The sequence below is a fragment of the Anopheles nili genome, chromosome 3 (genome assembly GCF_943737925.1).
Source record: "Anopheles nili chromosome 3, idAnoNiliSN_F5_01, whole genome shotgun sequence".
Classification (NCBI taxonomy): Eukaryota; Metazoa; Arthropoda; class Insecta; order Diptera; family Culicidae; genus Anopheles; species Anopheles nili.
Window position 1 is genome coordinate 47471210 of NC_071292.1, and position 16573 is coordinate 47487782.

Sequence of the window (16573 nt, forward strand, 5' to 3'; positions counted from 1 at the left end):
ACGGGTTGGCGGGCAATGCCATATTCCTGGCGCATTACCATCGATTGACGGCACTTTTCCGGTCGCGTAATCGTCCTCGAAGACCTCGTAGCGCTCGCGTCCGGGCGGATCGGAACCGTGCACGATCCGTGCTTACTGTCATCAAACGACGGAGCAGAGAGAAAGAGAGAGAGGGAGACGATGAAAAACAAAGTGAATAAAAAACACAAATCCATAACGGAGACGTGCGCCACAGCAGCATTCGAATGCTATACTTTCCATCTCAGTCAAGTGGCAGCAAGCGGTCGGTCGGGGAATCTTTTTTCCGAATCCTTGCGAGTCCTTGTTTTTGCACCGATTCGATCGATTGGCTAGCCGGCGAAGGGGATGAAGCTGAATGGCCGCGGCAGTGCACCCACACATTGCTGGCATTTTTTGTGCCCTCACTTCTCGGTGTTGGAATACATTTATTTTTTCTCGGCAAATGGCAAAAGGAGACGATGCAGGTTCAATGGAAAAGAAACAACAGAATGCTGCTGGCAGCCAGCAGAAAGGAAATTGAAGATTTGTTCGCGATTTTCGATGATTGTGATTGAAAAGTTGATTGCCTTTTAAGACCGTTCGAGTGCCAGGATTCATCACCGATCGGGCACCGTGAAGTGGCCAACGGTGGAGATGGTGATGCAAAGGACGATGACTGACTCGGAAAGGACGACAGACCGAGCGGCCGGAAGCTGGAATCAAATAAGTGATAATTGTGAGGTAGCATTATTGGCATAGCAGTTTATGTTTGAGCAGCAGACGCTTCAGAGATGAAATATGATTACAATTTATCAGGGTTCTTTTTTTAACGTTTACCATTTAAAATACTCATTTGACATTTTTAGATTGAATAAAAATTATGTCATTAAATTTTAATGAATTTGAACGCCCCATAAAATACATTTGACGCGATCGCGAACCCACGGTCTTTCTAGGCAGTATAAAAAGGACTGGATTAGTTTGTTAAAGATTATTTTTCAAAAATTAGAATTCCATAACTGTATAATATTCAAGATTTTATCTTCTTGCGTGAAGGCTAGGATCATAAGTTTTTTTTAGTTGTCTCAAATGTTAATTTTGCCATTGAGTATTGACGCGAAAAACTGTTGAAAGTGTATCAATTTTCCTCATTCCGGCAAGCATTGCTTTTAAGGCAAATATTACCCTCGATTATCGTAATTAATGCGACAAATGAAGCAAATGTGCCGAGAGCAATAATGCATTAGCATCGTAAAGTAAACTATCTCGTTCGTTCGGTAGGATTCATTTCATCCGTTCAATTAACACCAGCTGATCCTGGGCTAGTCTCGTCCGTGGCCACCGTTGGCAATGTGTTGGTGCGAACCGTCCACCAACTCGAAGCTATCGAAAACTTTTCGCGCCATCCAATCAAAACGCTGGGCCGATCTGCGCATGTCTTCGGATGAAATATCTACCCCTCATTTCTAAGGACACTCGAAGAAGTACACGACAATGTCGCATGCCTTGCCGAGCAAGTAGCCAGCAAACAGTGGAGTCAATGCACCATCCTGACATTCAAAGGATGCTCCAAATTCGCTGTCCGATCTGAGTCGTGATTTGGATCGTTCTAACCGCAAGCTGACGCTGCGTTAGCAAAACAATGCAAATTGATCCGATTCCTTGGTCGGGTGTTGCTGGAGATCATTATTAGTCTTATCATTAGTGGCACAGTACGAGGGCTGCGTCTCGGTTAGGGCGAGCTCCGAGCTCCGTGAATGATGGAGTTAAGCAGGAAGTGCACCCTGATCGACGGACGTGGATCAGCTTTATCCTTCCCGGGCAGTTCCCGCCTGGCAGCTCGTAAATCTTTTTCGCACCAACGAAAACAAAGGATTACCCCTTTAGCTGTGCGCATTAGACGGGCCAGGTCGAACCTTTCAACCAGCAGTTTGACTTGGAATTTTGTGAATGAATCCCGCTTCGATCCGAGAGGTAGCTGCGAAAGGCAAGACCTGGACGCTCGATAGACGCGCATCGATCGAGGATCATCGAGGATCGATGGGAGGAACCACAAAATCGTCGATAAGAACGGTTTCAGGTCTACCATTATACATAACTCCACCTCTCACGGTCGGTCACGATCGGACGGGCATTTGTTTGGCTTACGCCCGGTGCCTTCTGGTCTAAATAGTTGTAATCTTTTTGTTTTGATTGCCCTTCCCACGGTAGTGATCCTCCGCGCCAGGGACTCGCACCAGGTGAGGAGGCTGGCTGACCATTTAGTGCCTGCTCTCTTGCACAGTTTCCGCAGTGGCAGGACGAGAATTACGTTCGCTTGCCCGCCCAACTTGGAGCGCGGACTTGGAGTTTACTGAATGGAAGTCGTCCCGTGTCCTACTTTAGGTCAGCATGTTTCGGTGCCCGTACGAACAGGTCGAGATTTGGGTGGAGATTTTTCGGGACCAACCAGTACGGGTACTAGCGTGGTAGGTTAGTCAGCCAGGCAAAATGGAGGTTTTGATGAATGAAGTCCTCTAGAGAACGTCGGAAAAGCTTAGCGTAGCCCACGGACAGGGGTAAGCTTTTCTCGGTGCCACCCTAGAATGAAGAGCATGTACTATTCTGCTGGTAGGACGGGTTCCGATAAGTTTCGTAATTTCATTCGCGCAAAATGGTGCTAGGTGTACCTGTGGCGAATGAGAAAGTCTTTTGTTTCGAGCGTTAATTGCGGGAAAGTTTCCACGCAGCTCAATGGCTCGTCCCGTTTAGTGCCTGTTAATGGGTGGTGGTTATTTTTGCCTAATTTTAAATTAGCAATGCAATCTTGGGCTAAACGGCGATGTCATGGTCTTTTAAATATGCCAAGGAGAGAAATAGAAAACAACTCTTGAGCTCGTGTGTATTTGGTTATAATTGTATGTAATTAAAATACGTTATGCTTGTAAACAGCTCACCATCATTTAACGCTATGTATGCTGGGTAATCGTTTATATTGTCTACATGTATGTTCCCTGGAGATACTGGCTGATGGAAAACTGTGCTGCGGTATATTCTACTTTTGTACGTTATGGATTTGATTCTTATGATAAATTAAATTGTAATTTTAATAAAATTAAATGTAATTGTGTATTAAATTGTATTCTTAACTTTATTTTTTGTAAAAAGCTCTCTGACAAATATCTGGTTGTTTCAAAAATGATTTGAGCTCAAGTTTTTGCGATGCAATTGTAAATATTTGTAAACAATCAATTGTTGCAAATTTTGTAAGGACTAACCTGATCTGCTCCTTACTGTTGCGGGTCTCTTTGGCTGCGTCAGTAAAATCAATCGCTCATCATAGCAACACCTGCCAGGGCGTTGTACCAACACATGTCTAATTAACACCCTAAAGCCCAAAGCACAGCCTCCCATTCGTGGCTCACCCACAAAGCCCACATGCTTGCTGTGTCCTGCTAAACGCTCCCGAGGCGTTTGCAACCATAGAAGATGGTGGTGATGGTCCGTCGTTGCCTTCCAATCACGCACGTCTTCTGGGCGCACTTGGCCATGCTCCGGAGCCACCAGCCCCTCCACGGACGGTCTCTTTCCAGCCTTGTCGCCATGTCGACACCGGATTCGTAGGTGGGATTCGTTGTCGCTGTAGTTGTGCCCTACCACCCAGGTACGTGGAAGGGAAAGATGAATGAACCGGAGCCACCACCGTCCGTTAGACTGCCGTATATGGCTTTCCACCGGTGGCGTAAGCGAGACAACACTAGGGGTGCGAAAAAGGCGACGAAAACTACCCCTATTTCGAAGCACGCGTCATCTCGTTTTCCCTCACAGGACGTGCGGCATATGCGCAGTGGCTCATGCGTAAGGGTAGTTGTACCCCCGTCGGTGGAAAGCGCAAATACCACGCAGCGTTTCCACAGCCTGGCCATGCGCCCGTGTGTTGGTAACGGTCGGTGGAAAAACGTGGAAGGCTGTATTTTGAATGTTTTTAATATTTATTTCACGGGCTGCACATTTTGGCGTTCACTTCTTGGCAGTCATTCGAGCAGGACGCACTGGTTTGCTAGGGGTTGGATAGATTGGCCTCGATTGAGCGCACTTTCAGTCGACAATTAGCGACAGGACGAAAAGAGACCTTAGGAAACGTTCTCAAACGCAAGTGAGGTTTTAGTTGAACGTGTGTCCGGAAAATCGGTCTACCAAGTGGAGTGATTGTGTGAACTTTCTCGCGTGGAAAAGTGATTAGTGCCTCCGGTGTTGAAGACGCTAAGTGACCCTGTGCATCTCTGTGGACCGTACTGTGAAGTTAAAAACTAATTGTGTGGCCGAAGTGAATCGAAACCAGAAGAAAAGCTCTCCGGAGATACATTCGATTCGCACGTCCGTGGTCATCCCCCCAATGTTGAAGATGATGTCAGGAGCCGTGCACGCCGAACGCGTTATCCGCGCGCCTCCACAAAGCAGCGCTATATCGAAACCGAGGGCTGTCTACAGCATAGATCAGATCCTGGGCAATCATCATCACCCACGCAGGACTATCGGTACCAGCAACAACAACAACAACAACAACAGCCTCGTGATTAACAACAACAACAACACCATAGGCTCCGGTAGGTAGTTCCCGTCCATCCCGTCCTGTGTTTGTGTGTCCTTTGTGGGTCCCAAAAGGATGGTGTATCGCGTGTGGTGGTGCGATCACGATATCGTGAAGAAGTCGCACCCTACGCACTACGGTGCGGGCGATGGGAACCGAAACATTTGGCCTGGGTAATTGAGTATCGATAATCTAATAAATCAATTAATGCCAAAACTAGTGACGGTAGGGAAACACGCCGGCTGTAGCGGACGTGCGTAGGGGGTCAGCTTTGAAATGGGCCGGAAATGGTGGCCCGCTACTCGGAAGGGCCCTCTGTGCGACTCCGGGGGTGTGCGCACCACGTAAATGAGACATTTACATGCACTGCTTCACACGCCGTTGGTTGGTTGGGAAACGGTTTTGGGTAGGCGTTTTTGGAAGGTCCTTTGGACCTCAAAATGTTGACGGAGCTGTACACCTGTACACGGTGAACCCCTTTTTTTACCGGGGCCAGAGGGATGTTTTATGGAACTTCATTAGCGTTGCCGAAAGGGTGGATCCGGGCAATGTTTAAACAACGTGCAACTGCAGCCCGATCAGCAGATGTTTGTTGCTATCCAGACGATTGTTTGGGTGTAAATAGAACAAATCAATCTATGTCAACGAATTAAAGTGATCTAATCTTGCTTCGGGGGTGGGAATCGATGCCCATTTAGGGGCGCAAATTTGGCTGCCTGGTTGCGGGTGAAATATTGCTCCATAACGAGTAATTGCCTTGTTTGTAACTTTTATTATATTCCCATTCATGGAAGGGAGTGTGTAAAAACAACACGACAAAAAGAGGGAAATAATCAGAAAGGCTTGTTGTTTTTTTACTCTGCCAACGTGCCATTTACAAGCTTTCCATCCGGTGCGGTTCATTGCCGTACTAATTTCCATCGAGACGCCAGCATCCGACCCACGGTCGGCGAGCTCTCGAGTGTCTCTTCGTTCCGTAAGGAGACCATAGTCGTGAAGAGGGCCATAAAACAATTTACCTAATCACTTACCTGGCTGGAAGGTGTCTGACCACCTTCAACGGTCGCGATGGTTGAGGATCCCGAGCGTAAATCCCCCGTAATACGTGCGCACAATCCGAAAGGATTGGCCAAAACCCCAAGCCCTCTAGAAGGGTGCCTGTGGTGGTACCTGTGGCGAACGTGCACCGTTCGGGTTGCCAGATGGGGCAGAGCGTGGATTAATTAGGATTTTGTGGTTACAAACCCCCCGTGCCTGTTCGGGAAGCCCGTTTCGTGGGTATTTCGAAGGTTTTGGGACTTCTCATCTTGGCATTTTAGCTTCGATGGACGTTTCGGTTTGAGCGTTATTACATTCCTAAACAAATCGTAAAGGTGTCCCTTATAGGGTACATTTTCACCTTGATTCCGGACGAACTTCGCAAAACCTCGACGCCGTCCTGAGCGACAGTTCAGTCAGAGAGGGTTTTTTTTGTCGAATTTATTTGTCAACCACCCAATTTTCGAACGTGTCTGGCTTTTTCACGACTCATCAAAAGCTGATTGATAGCTTTTTTTCCACCCACCCTCAATCTGTCCGTAATTGGGTTCGCCAAAGGCGCACATAAAACTCGCCCGCCAGCCTTTAATTGGTCCGTTCGGGTGGGGTTTTATTTTGCACACCACACCGCATTCAGATGTCTTAATGCGGAACCCAAGAATAGTCGGGCGCAAAAATAGCTTGTATCCTGTTGCTTGGAAAAATCGCGCACCACGGGTGGGAGTGTGTGTGTGTGTGTGTGTGTTTTCGCCCGTTTCCAGTTGTGCGCGTGCTGTGTGTGGTGATGCGTTCCCATGAATGGCGTGGTTCCGTTTGATCCTTGACGCGCGACCAAAGATCAATCGAAGAGTTTCCTGCGAGCGGGTTTATTTCCCGACAGCCCCATCCGTCGGTTTTATTGCAAGGGAAGGACCAGGCAATAAAAAAAGTCCCCCCAACTGTCGGTCCCCATTCGAAGGCCAAACGATCCCCACCGGGAAACGTATCGACCGTGAGGCCTTTCGTGGAATACCTGTTACCGCAAGGACCGCCACTGGCGTTGTTTTGCTGTTTGCGGAAATTACGCTCTCAGTGCCCGCAAGGACACACCCACACCCTGGACGAATGTGTGTGAATGATAATTTTTCTCGCTCCATAGCGTTTCGATGATGATGATAAAAAAAAAATTGCAACGGGGATCGAATTAAAACCGTGCGCAAACTTACCTTTTCAATTGCATTTCGGAGAGTCGCAGTTCGGCCGTGGCCTCATCGAAGCAACCCGGTTAATGTGTGATGGGGTGGCTTTTTTTTATGTACTCTCTCCCTCCCAGCAACAACGGCAGAAAGGTGGTGGATTTTAATATACTCACAATTAGGGCCACCACGGCACAGCGGGTGACAATGCGTCGTGCGCCGTTCATCCGGAACCGGGACGCAAATTATGTCGTCCGTGTTTGACGATGAACCTCATGATGCTCCTGCTGCTGCTGATGATGATGATGATGCTGATGATGGTGGCGACGACGCTGTTGTTGAAGGGATCCTTTTTTGTTGTGACGTTCGCGTGCGTGCGTAGGGGTGACGATGGCCGATCGGCTTCAAGTGCGTCATATCAGCCCGTTGACAATGTTTGCACGAGTTGTTAAGCGGTTTATTGTTAATAAAAACTGGCCCCTTCCGCGGTGGCCCCGGAGGCTCCCGGGGGTTTCGGGGGTCGGGGTTGCATTATTTGCCGTACTTCTGCCGTTTGGCTTTTGCCGTTCCGGTGCGCCGAGAACGGTTCTGTTCTGTATGCGTGCGGAGGGTGGCTCTGGTGTGGCTATAATGCGCACTCAAACTATTTAATTTATGGGGTTGGAAAAATGCGTACGTAAGGCTTTCCGGGAAGCGCTGGCTGCACGTGAAGCTGCTGTAGAGCGACCGGACACGAAGGGCTATTTATTTTTCACTTCAATTGGCTCCTTTTTGTACTTTTTTTTTCTCAATTATTTCACCATCCTTTTTAAGTCGTGCTGTACGGAACGAAACGCTTTTAATGTAATGTTGTGCGAGTACAAAAACTCTTCGGGAGCAATTTTACTCAGCTCAACTAAAAATTCAGGTTCGAAGGAATTATCCCGCTATAAACCTACTAACAGCAGCTTAAAAATGTAGCTTAAATAATTCGAGGTACTATGCACCGTGAGGTACCGTTCTTTTCGTTTCCAATATCAAATGCGTTATTAGCTGCTTGTGACGGGCGGGTCTAACGTGACTGCGAAAAACAAAAAAGAAAAACCTCTGGTATGTACACCACCAGATCACGATGAAATTGGGCATCAAAAAAAGGACAAAACACACGGCAAAAACGATGAAGAAACGGAAAATTAAATCCTACGCACAGACACAACCGGAACGGGCCCGGCCAAATGGCCGCACGGCTGGAGGAAATAATAAAACGTTCGCCAGAAAATAAAAACACAGAAAAACGAAACATGGCTCGTTCGTTTGATTGGTCAATTGCGGGGTTGGTTGCAAGGACGATCGATCGAGCAAAAAACAACAAAACAAAAAAAAAACAGTAAAAGAAACCAATCGAACAGCGGAAAGCAAATCCAAGCATTCAGTGAAATTTGCGTCGAATGAGAGCTGAAGCGAAAAAAAAAACAAATTCGCCACCAGTCTGTGTGGAATAGCATTTCAAACGTGTCCCTGGCTGGGCTGAGCTAGGACAGAAAAGCACATCGAAAGGATTAAGGAATGTGCTCTCGAATGTGCTCCATCGCACCGACTCGGAGAGAGGCGCAAATGGGTGGACTTATGTGATTTGTGCTTTTTGTGTTGTGGATCGTTCCGGCGAAAGGACGATGATTATTTAATTGGTGCATTCATCGCAGGTCCTGAGCAGGTCGTCTGGCCACAGTTCGGGTTAGAGGTTTTTGGATGCTGCGTGTCAGCAGGGTGACGTATCTTTCTGCGGGTGGCGTTTTATTGTTTCATTTTGCTAGCGAACCCAAAAAGAGCCACCCCGTGACGAAACGAGCCTCTCTTGTTCGGTCACCGGGGGTTTTAAAATGTTTTATCATTTCGCCCTTTTTGGCCGCAAGCTAGGGCAGGGAAATGAGTACGATACCGAGGACGAATCGGGCACGACCTGGGGTTAGGTTCGATTTTCCGGACCCTCGAGCGCACAATAAACGAAATAGGAAATTGCATTTTTAAATGCGTCCGCGTGGTTTTGAGCCCGGCGAATTCATCGAGCGGCTGGATCAGGATTCGGTGAAATTAAATCTCGTTTTATTTTTCGCATATCCCTTTCCCTAAACGCACAGATGGAGATAACCCGTTGAAGCGCGAAGGATCCCCAGTGGAGGTGCACGACAATGGCGTCGATGTGGACAACGATGACGAGCTGCCGATCATCGGCGACATCGACCAAATGGACAACGATCCGAACGACATGGGCCGGCCGAGAAAAATTCGAAGGTAAGTGCTCTTCTGGGGGGTTTTGTGAGCTTTATCGCAGGTGAGCTGACTGACATATTTTCGTGTGTGTTTTTTTGTTGTTGTTTCGGCTCCCTCACCAGATCTCGGACCACATTCACCACGTACCAGTTGCATCAGCTGGAGCGAGCGTTTGAGAAAACGCAATACCCGGACGTGTTCACCAGAGAGGAGTTGGCGATGCGGCTAGACCTTAGCGAGGCGCGCGTACAGGTAGGTGGAAAATTTGCGAATTCCGCCCACTGGGTCCGGTTTTGGGACCGACCGCACCGACTGTCAGTGTTTGATCCGGTTTCATGTTATGCGACCGTCGAGGGTTTTTCCGCAAACGCCAGAATGCGTCCGTCCGGGAGTGTAAAGCTCGCAGTTACGCAGCACGCTGATGTGCAAGCATAATGCAAGCGTCTTTGCGATGCCGACCTGATGAGGTTGTGCCTCGAGGGAAAAACCGGCCTGTGACATTATTAGCCACTAATTGGTTCTAACACAGTTCAGCTCCGCTTGGTCGGGAGGTTTATGTAAATGGTAACCGTTCCTTGTGGCTCGTGGCGTGCAAGGACGAAGTGTTGTGTGATACTTTTTGACGACAGCTTTTTTTTCTTTTTCCATCGCTCAAAAAATCCACAACTACACACCGGTTTTGTAACATGATAATTGTCCACGAAACCTCAAATTAAAATCACAATTCCATTCGAATTGAAGGGCCACAAACACGGGTCCCTTTCGGACCCACGGGCAGACCTTGGCTGTTTGGCAAACAATCCTGGTGCTCTTTTTCGCGTCCGTTTTATCCTGCCCTTGCGACAACGCCGTTTCTTGCCGGGCGTGGAAATCACCCTCGTGGGTTGGCGTTTTTTTCCCCCCTTAGCGTCCGATTCCCTCCGTGTCATTCGCTGGCCGTGTTTGCCCTTCGCAAGCGTACCGGAACGCAAAATCGGTGGCGTGTTCCCGGCGCGCCGAATCGCGCAAATCCGCTACTGTCGCGCGAGGTTGCGCGTGATCCGCGGGAAAACGGACGATCCCTTTCGGGTTAATCCCTCCGAGTTGGTAGAGAAAATCCTGCGGCGTGTGAGTGTGCGTGTAATTGAAACCTCGCCTTTGTCCCCTGGCGCGAGCGTCCTGCGTCCTTGCGCGAGACAACCCTCGGTGCGCAAACCTCTCGGGTAATGAGCGAACGAGCGCATTGTGACGATGGCATTAATCGCTGTTAATAAACTTATAATAAACATTTTTCACATCACATCGTGAGCGGCGACAGGGACCGCCGTGTTTGACGACGTGTTTGCCATCCCTCGAGGGCTGCGGTTCTGTGCGGAGTCTACGACGACGTGTAATGTGAGAACCATGATTTATAGGGGTAGACACCTTGACGTGGTTGGGTCCACCCGGTCGGTTGTGACTGCGATTAGCATAAATTTGTTCGCTAATTAGTGGAAACTATTTCCGTGGCCGAAGCCCAACCGGGACACTAGAATCGGTAGCGAATAGAGCCGTCTTTGAGCGCTAGCCAACCGCACATAAATATCCATTATCCATGCCATCTCATCACTTTAGGGCCGAGAAACATGCGCGTGTGTGTTTGTGTGTGCGAGGGGTGGTTTTAATGGGATCATTAACCGAAGGATGAGTACATTTTTCCACCGCTCTACGACCGCACAGGCCTACGAAAAGTTGATGAATTTGAAATTGTCATCCCATTTTTCTCGTCGCCCAGCGCTTATTATACACAAATGTAACCGTTTTGCTGGCGTTAGTGATGGCTCTTGCACGCCCGGCGAAACGGTTTAGTCCTCACGAATAATGAACCGAGAAACGGCGGTATCTCCCATCGCAAAAGGACGAAACCCCCGGCATCGCGTTATTGTGATAGGTTTATGTAATTGGCAACAATTTTCAACTTACGCTCGGTGGGCCAAGGGAAACAATGGACGGCAGAGGACGTGGTGGTGGTGATGGCAAAATGGAACCATTTACCGCCGCACGCTCAACCGACGCTGGCGCTTAATTGCAGTGAAAATTGCATTCAATTAAATCATTCAAATCGGCGCAGACGGGAAAGCGCGTCAGCCTGCCGGGACACGAGGCTGCTTTTTTTTGCTGCTGTCGATTTCAGGCCTCCCTAAACTGGCGCTTGCGAGTCGGGTCCACGATTCGGGTTCGGGTGAAAAGCTGCGCTAATTAAATCACGACTCCAGGGACTCGGTTGTCGGCTGCAGACGCCAATGGGCGAACAGCTCCTTGAAGGAGCCCACGTCGATGACCGGATCGGAGTGCCGTGTGGAGCATTAATTGCAATTATGAGCTATTAAATTTAGATTTCCCATCCGGCATCGCGGACGACCGTTGGGTGGTTTTGGAGAAAAAAAAATGCTCACAAACTCACGCCGCCTCACGCTGGGATGTCCTTCCCGGTGCCAATGTAAGGCACGGTGCGCTGGGACGTTTTACAGCGTTTGAGCTAATTTGCTTCCATTTCGGAAATCCGTCGTTTATGCTCTTTGGCGCACGAGCACGCCAGAAAGGAACGCACTGTAAATCGGTCGTCCCGGGTGCGCTCGATTTTTGAATGGGAGCGAATTACGCGAATGCATTAGCCCACTTCCCGGGCTTCCAGTGTTGGCCGGAAGCGTCGAGGGGCCGCGCGGGACGTGAGATGGAAGGGTGGTGGACCGATTTCAACTACAATAGATAATCGCCGGTGTCCTCCTTCGGTGCACGTGCTTCGAGCGAGCGATAGGACGCCGGCGCTGAAATACGTTTAATTGAAGTGTAACAACATAACCGTCGTGTGGGCATGTTGAAAGGATTCGTGCACGTGGGGTGCACGGATAGGGATTCTTTTCTCTCTCTTTCTCACACACACACACACTCACCGCGGCCTAACGATCCCTTCACCATACGCTTGGAACTCAAAAAATCAAACGATGTCAATTACATCGGATTTAATGAGCTTAAAAATGCGCCAATCGGTTCGCGTTTACGAAGGGCTGTGCAAAGGATACACAGGACGAACAGGGCGAACGAATCCACCCCGCTGACCGATAGGGCGCTAGGGAGCTTAGTTAAATTGAGTTTCACTTTGTAGCGAGATTCCCGTGGCCCTGTGTCGTGTGGGAAGCTTACACGGATGGGTTTTGTTTGGCCAAATTGACCCTTTAATAGGGCTGCCACGAGAATGAGACTAGTTTACACACTCAATCGACGAGCGACAACTTTGCTGTGAGCGTGTGTTTTTTTTGTTAGATAGTACCTCAGGGTTCTTGTTATTTTTTGTCGTATCATCCCATCTTGGCACGTTTTTACACTTGATCGTTCGACAGCGATAGTGCATGAGGGTGTTGTAGGTTAGCTAACGAGACAGCCGTACTGGCTGTAAGGTTCCATCTCCATAGCAACCATGGCTTTGAAGTGTTCTATTCGCTACGCCACACGGTTGATCGCTTTTCCAGACAGCGCGCTCTCTCTCTCTCTTTTGGTCCTTCCACAGTTTTCCCGTTGGTGCTGAAGCGATTTTTGACAAAGCAAACCATGGTTTAAGGAACCCAACCCCAACGTGGAAGGGGTAAACAATTCAATCACGGAAATTAATTTAATCCTCAATCCTATTTTAAGGTGAATTAAGATGAAATTTAGTTGTTGACTGCGCTTACCCCGCGTACCACACAACAACGACGATGATAATGGTGGTGGAAATAAGGACTAAAAAAAGTTCACGCTGGGAGTTCACGGTATGGCGCTCTGTGAGCATTTTCCGGAGGTAAAATTCGTTTTGCTTTTCCTCGGGACGAGGGCGTCTGGAGAGGGCTTGTGATTGTTTATCGTTGCATTCGGTTCACGAGAGCGATTGCAGGCTCGATTTTGGAATGGAATTGTCATTGAAGGACCATCATGGAAGCGGCACTCACACTGGCACAATGGGAACAAATCGGGCCATCATAATTTACCCGTTTGACCTCGAGGATTACTGTGATTTCCTAGATAATGCACAAAATGCGCCCTCTTCTCAACGTGGTGTTCGCGTATTAATATGAATTTTCCGGCAAAACCAAACATGCCCGCCGGATGAGTCGTGAAAAAGGATACATATATTTTTTATTTACTTCACTAAATGACCTCTCCAAAGCGAGCGAAGGTCAAGAAGCAGCAAGCAGGAAGTCATGCGGGAGCCAATAATCTGCTTTTAATGTAATAATATCAACTTAGTACACACGTCACGCAGGCCCTTTTTCGCCCGCGGTGGAGAAAGTTTTGGCCTCCACCTCGAGAGGGCACCCGATGGCTGATATTAAAAGGGCATTCTGTTTGTTTTCCTATCATCCCAGCCCAAACAGCCCTTAATCGATATCCAATCAGGAAGCGGCACCAGCGCGGAAACCGACCGAAGCATCCCTTTTTGTTGCGTCACGTCACGGCAGGAGAAGATCGCGTGCTTTCCGGGCCTGGTTAATATGTGTGTAAGTGCGTGGCCGTGATGGTGGTGGTGGTGGATAAGTGAATAAATATGTCGCCACCCGACCACCCAACGGCCTCGGCCGGTGGAATTAACGCTAAAGTTCGTTTTAATTAATTTTCCCATCACCACCACCACCAGCGAAGGGCTCGAGGTGGAGATTTTCTCGCCCATCTCCATCGGCGGTCAGTATTAAGTGCATATTTAGCCGAAGGGCAATGGCTACCGGTTTTTCTTTTCACCATGCCGACACGCCTCATCTCTCTCTCTCGCTCTCTCTCTCGCTCGCCCATTTGCTTTCCTGGCGCCCTCCGGTGTTTTCCGGTGGCATCCAAATAGCTAATCGTATTATCGGGCGCGGCTCGAGACACCCATTTCGATGGGATCGATGAGCCAAGCGCGATAGCAAATGGCCGTAGGAATGCATAATTAATTGCCGTCCAGCCACCACCTGACCGGCGACGGTGACAATATCGTTTTAATGGAAGTCATTTGCATTTTCGGGTCTCCATTATGAGCGAAGCGGCGTGACCGGCTTCGACCGGGGCGTTCCCTTCGGCGTGCGTTATCGAATCGCCCTGTAAAAGACGCTCACCTCGGGCCAACCAAGGCATTACGCGTGATTGTCTGACAGGGTGGTTCGTGAGAGAGCGCATCGAAATCGGCTCGAAATAATTCAATTAAGCCACGCCACCTATTCAGATCCGCGTGGAACGTGTAATTTCATCGCGGTCTAATCGACCAGCGACCAACCCCATCGTTCATTAATCGGCCTATTGTGAGGCCAATTAACTTGGCCGGGGAACACGTGTTACATCGAATCGATCGTGCAGGACCTTCGGATGTCCTGCATAGGCGTTCACAGGCTCAAACGTGCCGCTTTCAATGCACCAAAACCGAACACAGCCCCTTCTCAACCACAGCGCAAATTGATTCGATTGTGTCCTTGGCGGAAGGAGTCTGCTCCTGCAAGTGGCCGACACTTTACAATGGAACTTCACGACAATGCCACCCAATCGGAAGCTCGTCCGAAGGGTCGCACAGGCCGACTTGCCGGCTGTTTGGCACAATCGTGCAACCTCGTGCATCTTCCAAAGGACGACATCCACAAGGACATCTCGCACACGCAGAGCGCAAGGTGCGACACGTCTTCGGCCTTAAGGACCTCTCCAATCAACCATCGAGCGGGCGTGTATGGCGATGGAAGAATTTGATTGATTCCATCTTCCGGGCCGAAGCGCTCGAAATTGCTCCAATTTTGTCGGCATCCGGGCGGGTTTTCCGGCCCCAACTAACCCCCGGTTCCGAGGAAGACTCGTATAGTTTTTGCTGCGTCCTCATTCGGTGCCTGAGCTGCGTATCTTCTGTTGCTTGGGCGGATTTGAAGGATATCCTTCACGCCGGAAGATGCCACAGTTGCTGTCGTTTCGATCCGATTTGCGTGTGTGATTCTGGGTTCTGTTCGTCGATAATGAGCCAAAAAGCGCCACCATCGCTGCCGTTAGCATGTAAGTGTGTGCGAACGACGGTCGCATCATTTCCGGTGCGTCGTCCTGCTGCTCGCATCCGGTTTCCGGCGCAGGTCCAAAGCCCAGAACTTGCCGATACTGGAACATCCGGGAGGGAAAAAAAGGGGGCGAATGATAATTGATGGAAATAATTGCTTATATTGTCAATTAGTCATCGTCTGGTTGCGCTCAACGATCGGCGGCCAGTTCCGGTGCTTTGTGGATGGGATTCGCCCGGGCGGAACTCGAATCGGATCAATTTCAGTGTTGCACGACGCGAACCAATTAGCGAACCCTCGTGCGCGCGAGATGTGAGCGATAATAAAGTTGTCCAAAGGTCCAAATCTTCATGTATGCGGTCTGTTATTATCCCGGTTGCGTGTCACCACCCGCGTGATGGTGTGAATTGCGTTGACACTCTCGATGAAACCGGCCATTAGCCGGGGGAATCTAGGATCAGTAAACTGGTCATTTAGTGGGCATTGTCTCATGGTTTTGTTTTTTTCTTCTCTCCTATCCACAGGTTTGGTTCCAAAATCGTCGTGCAAAGTGGCGCAAACGAGAGAAAGCCATGGGACGGGACACATCTGCCTTCCTCCATCACGAACAAGGTAATTATGGTAACATTCCGCGGCTGCTCCCGTGGCAGTGCCTCGTGTTTGGCACGTTCGTTTGCTCCCATGCTGGCCCTTTTGAGAGGTCATTAGGGTCGTCGGGTCGTTGGGTCAGCCTCGTTTTTTGTTTGGGCCTAATTATAAACCGATTATGACGATCACACCCTCGCACTACGTGTGAGCTCTTCGCTGACAGCCCACGTGATCCCGAAGATCGTGTTCGATAAGTGATGCTAACGGTTTCGTATCTTCTTCCGGTTCACAGGACTGCCTGAGTTTCCGCTAGCGCTACCGTTGACACACAATCTACCCCATCCGGCATTGCCAACCGAGTTCTGGCCGCCCAATTTTGGGCTTCATCCGTCACTGCTGCCGGGTACGCACGGATTGCTCCACCCGAATGTGATGCCCAACTACAAGATACCGAACTTCCATGCGATCCTGTCGCAGTACATGGGCCTGAACAATCTTTTCGGGGGATATCCGCAGAATCTGAGCATCAACACGCGCATCAGCCCACAGAACAGCCCCAAAGAGAGTCCGACGAGCGTACCGATGCCAGGCTCGGTGGGCATCAACAATACGAGCAACAGCAGCACCAACAGCGCCAGCAGTCTGCTCAGCAACAACAGCAGCAGCAGCACGAGCAGCACAAGCAGCAACAGCAGCAGCACGAGCAGCAACTCGAACATCAGCGTTGGCAGCAACAGCAACACCAGCAAAGAGTGCATCGTGGAGAAGTAAACCACACGCGATTAGGTGCTTTTGGGGTGAGATTAGATTGGGGTGGGACAGCAGAAGCAAAGAGGCAATATACGCGAAGGTACAGGTGCATATGGTTTAGGTTTAGTTGGAGGGCGCACATGCTCGGGAGCTTTTACAAGCGTCTTGAACAAGCTATCGTTTGCGAACCGGAAGCTCTCGGGCAA

General features: G+C 49.4%; 1 protein-coding gene across 1 annotated transcript; it reads left to right on the forward strand.

The window, feature by feature from the left end:
• Positions 1 to 4375: 4375 nt before the first annotated feature.
• Positions 4376 to 16388, forward strand: LOC128723455 (retinal homeobox protein Rax). The gene is made up of 5 exons (XM_053817199.1): positions 4376 to 4586; positions 8901 to 9054; positions 9156 to 9285; positions 15554 to 15641; positions 15910 to 16388. The coding sequence occupies exons 1-5, from the start codon at positions 4376 to 4378 to the stop codon at positions 16386 to 16388; spliced, it is 1062 nt and encodes a 353-aa protein (XP_053673174.1).
• Positions 16389 to 16573: the final 185 nt, after the last annotated feature.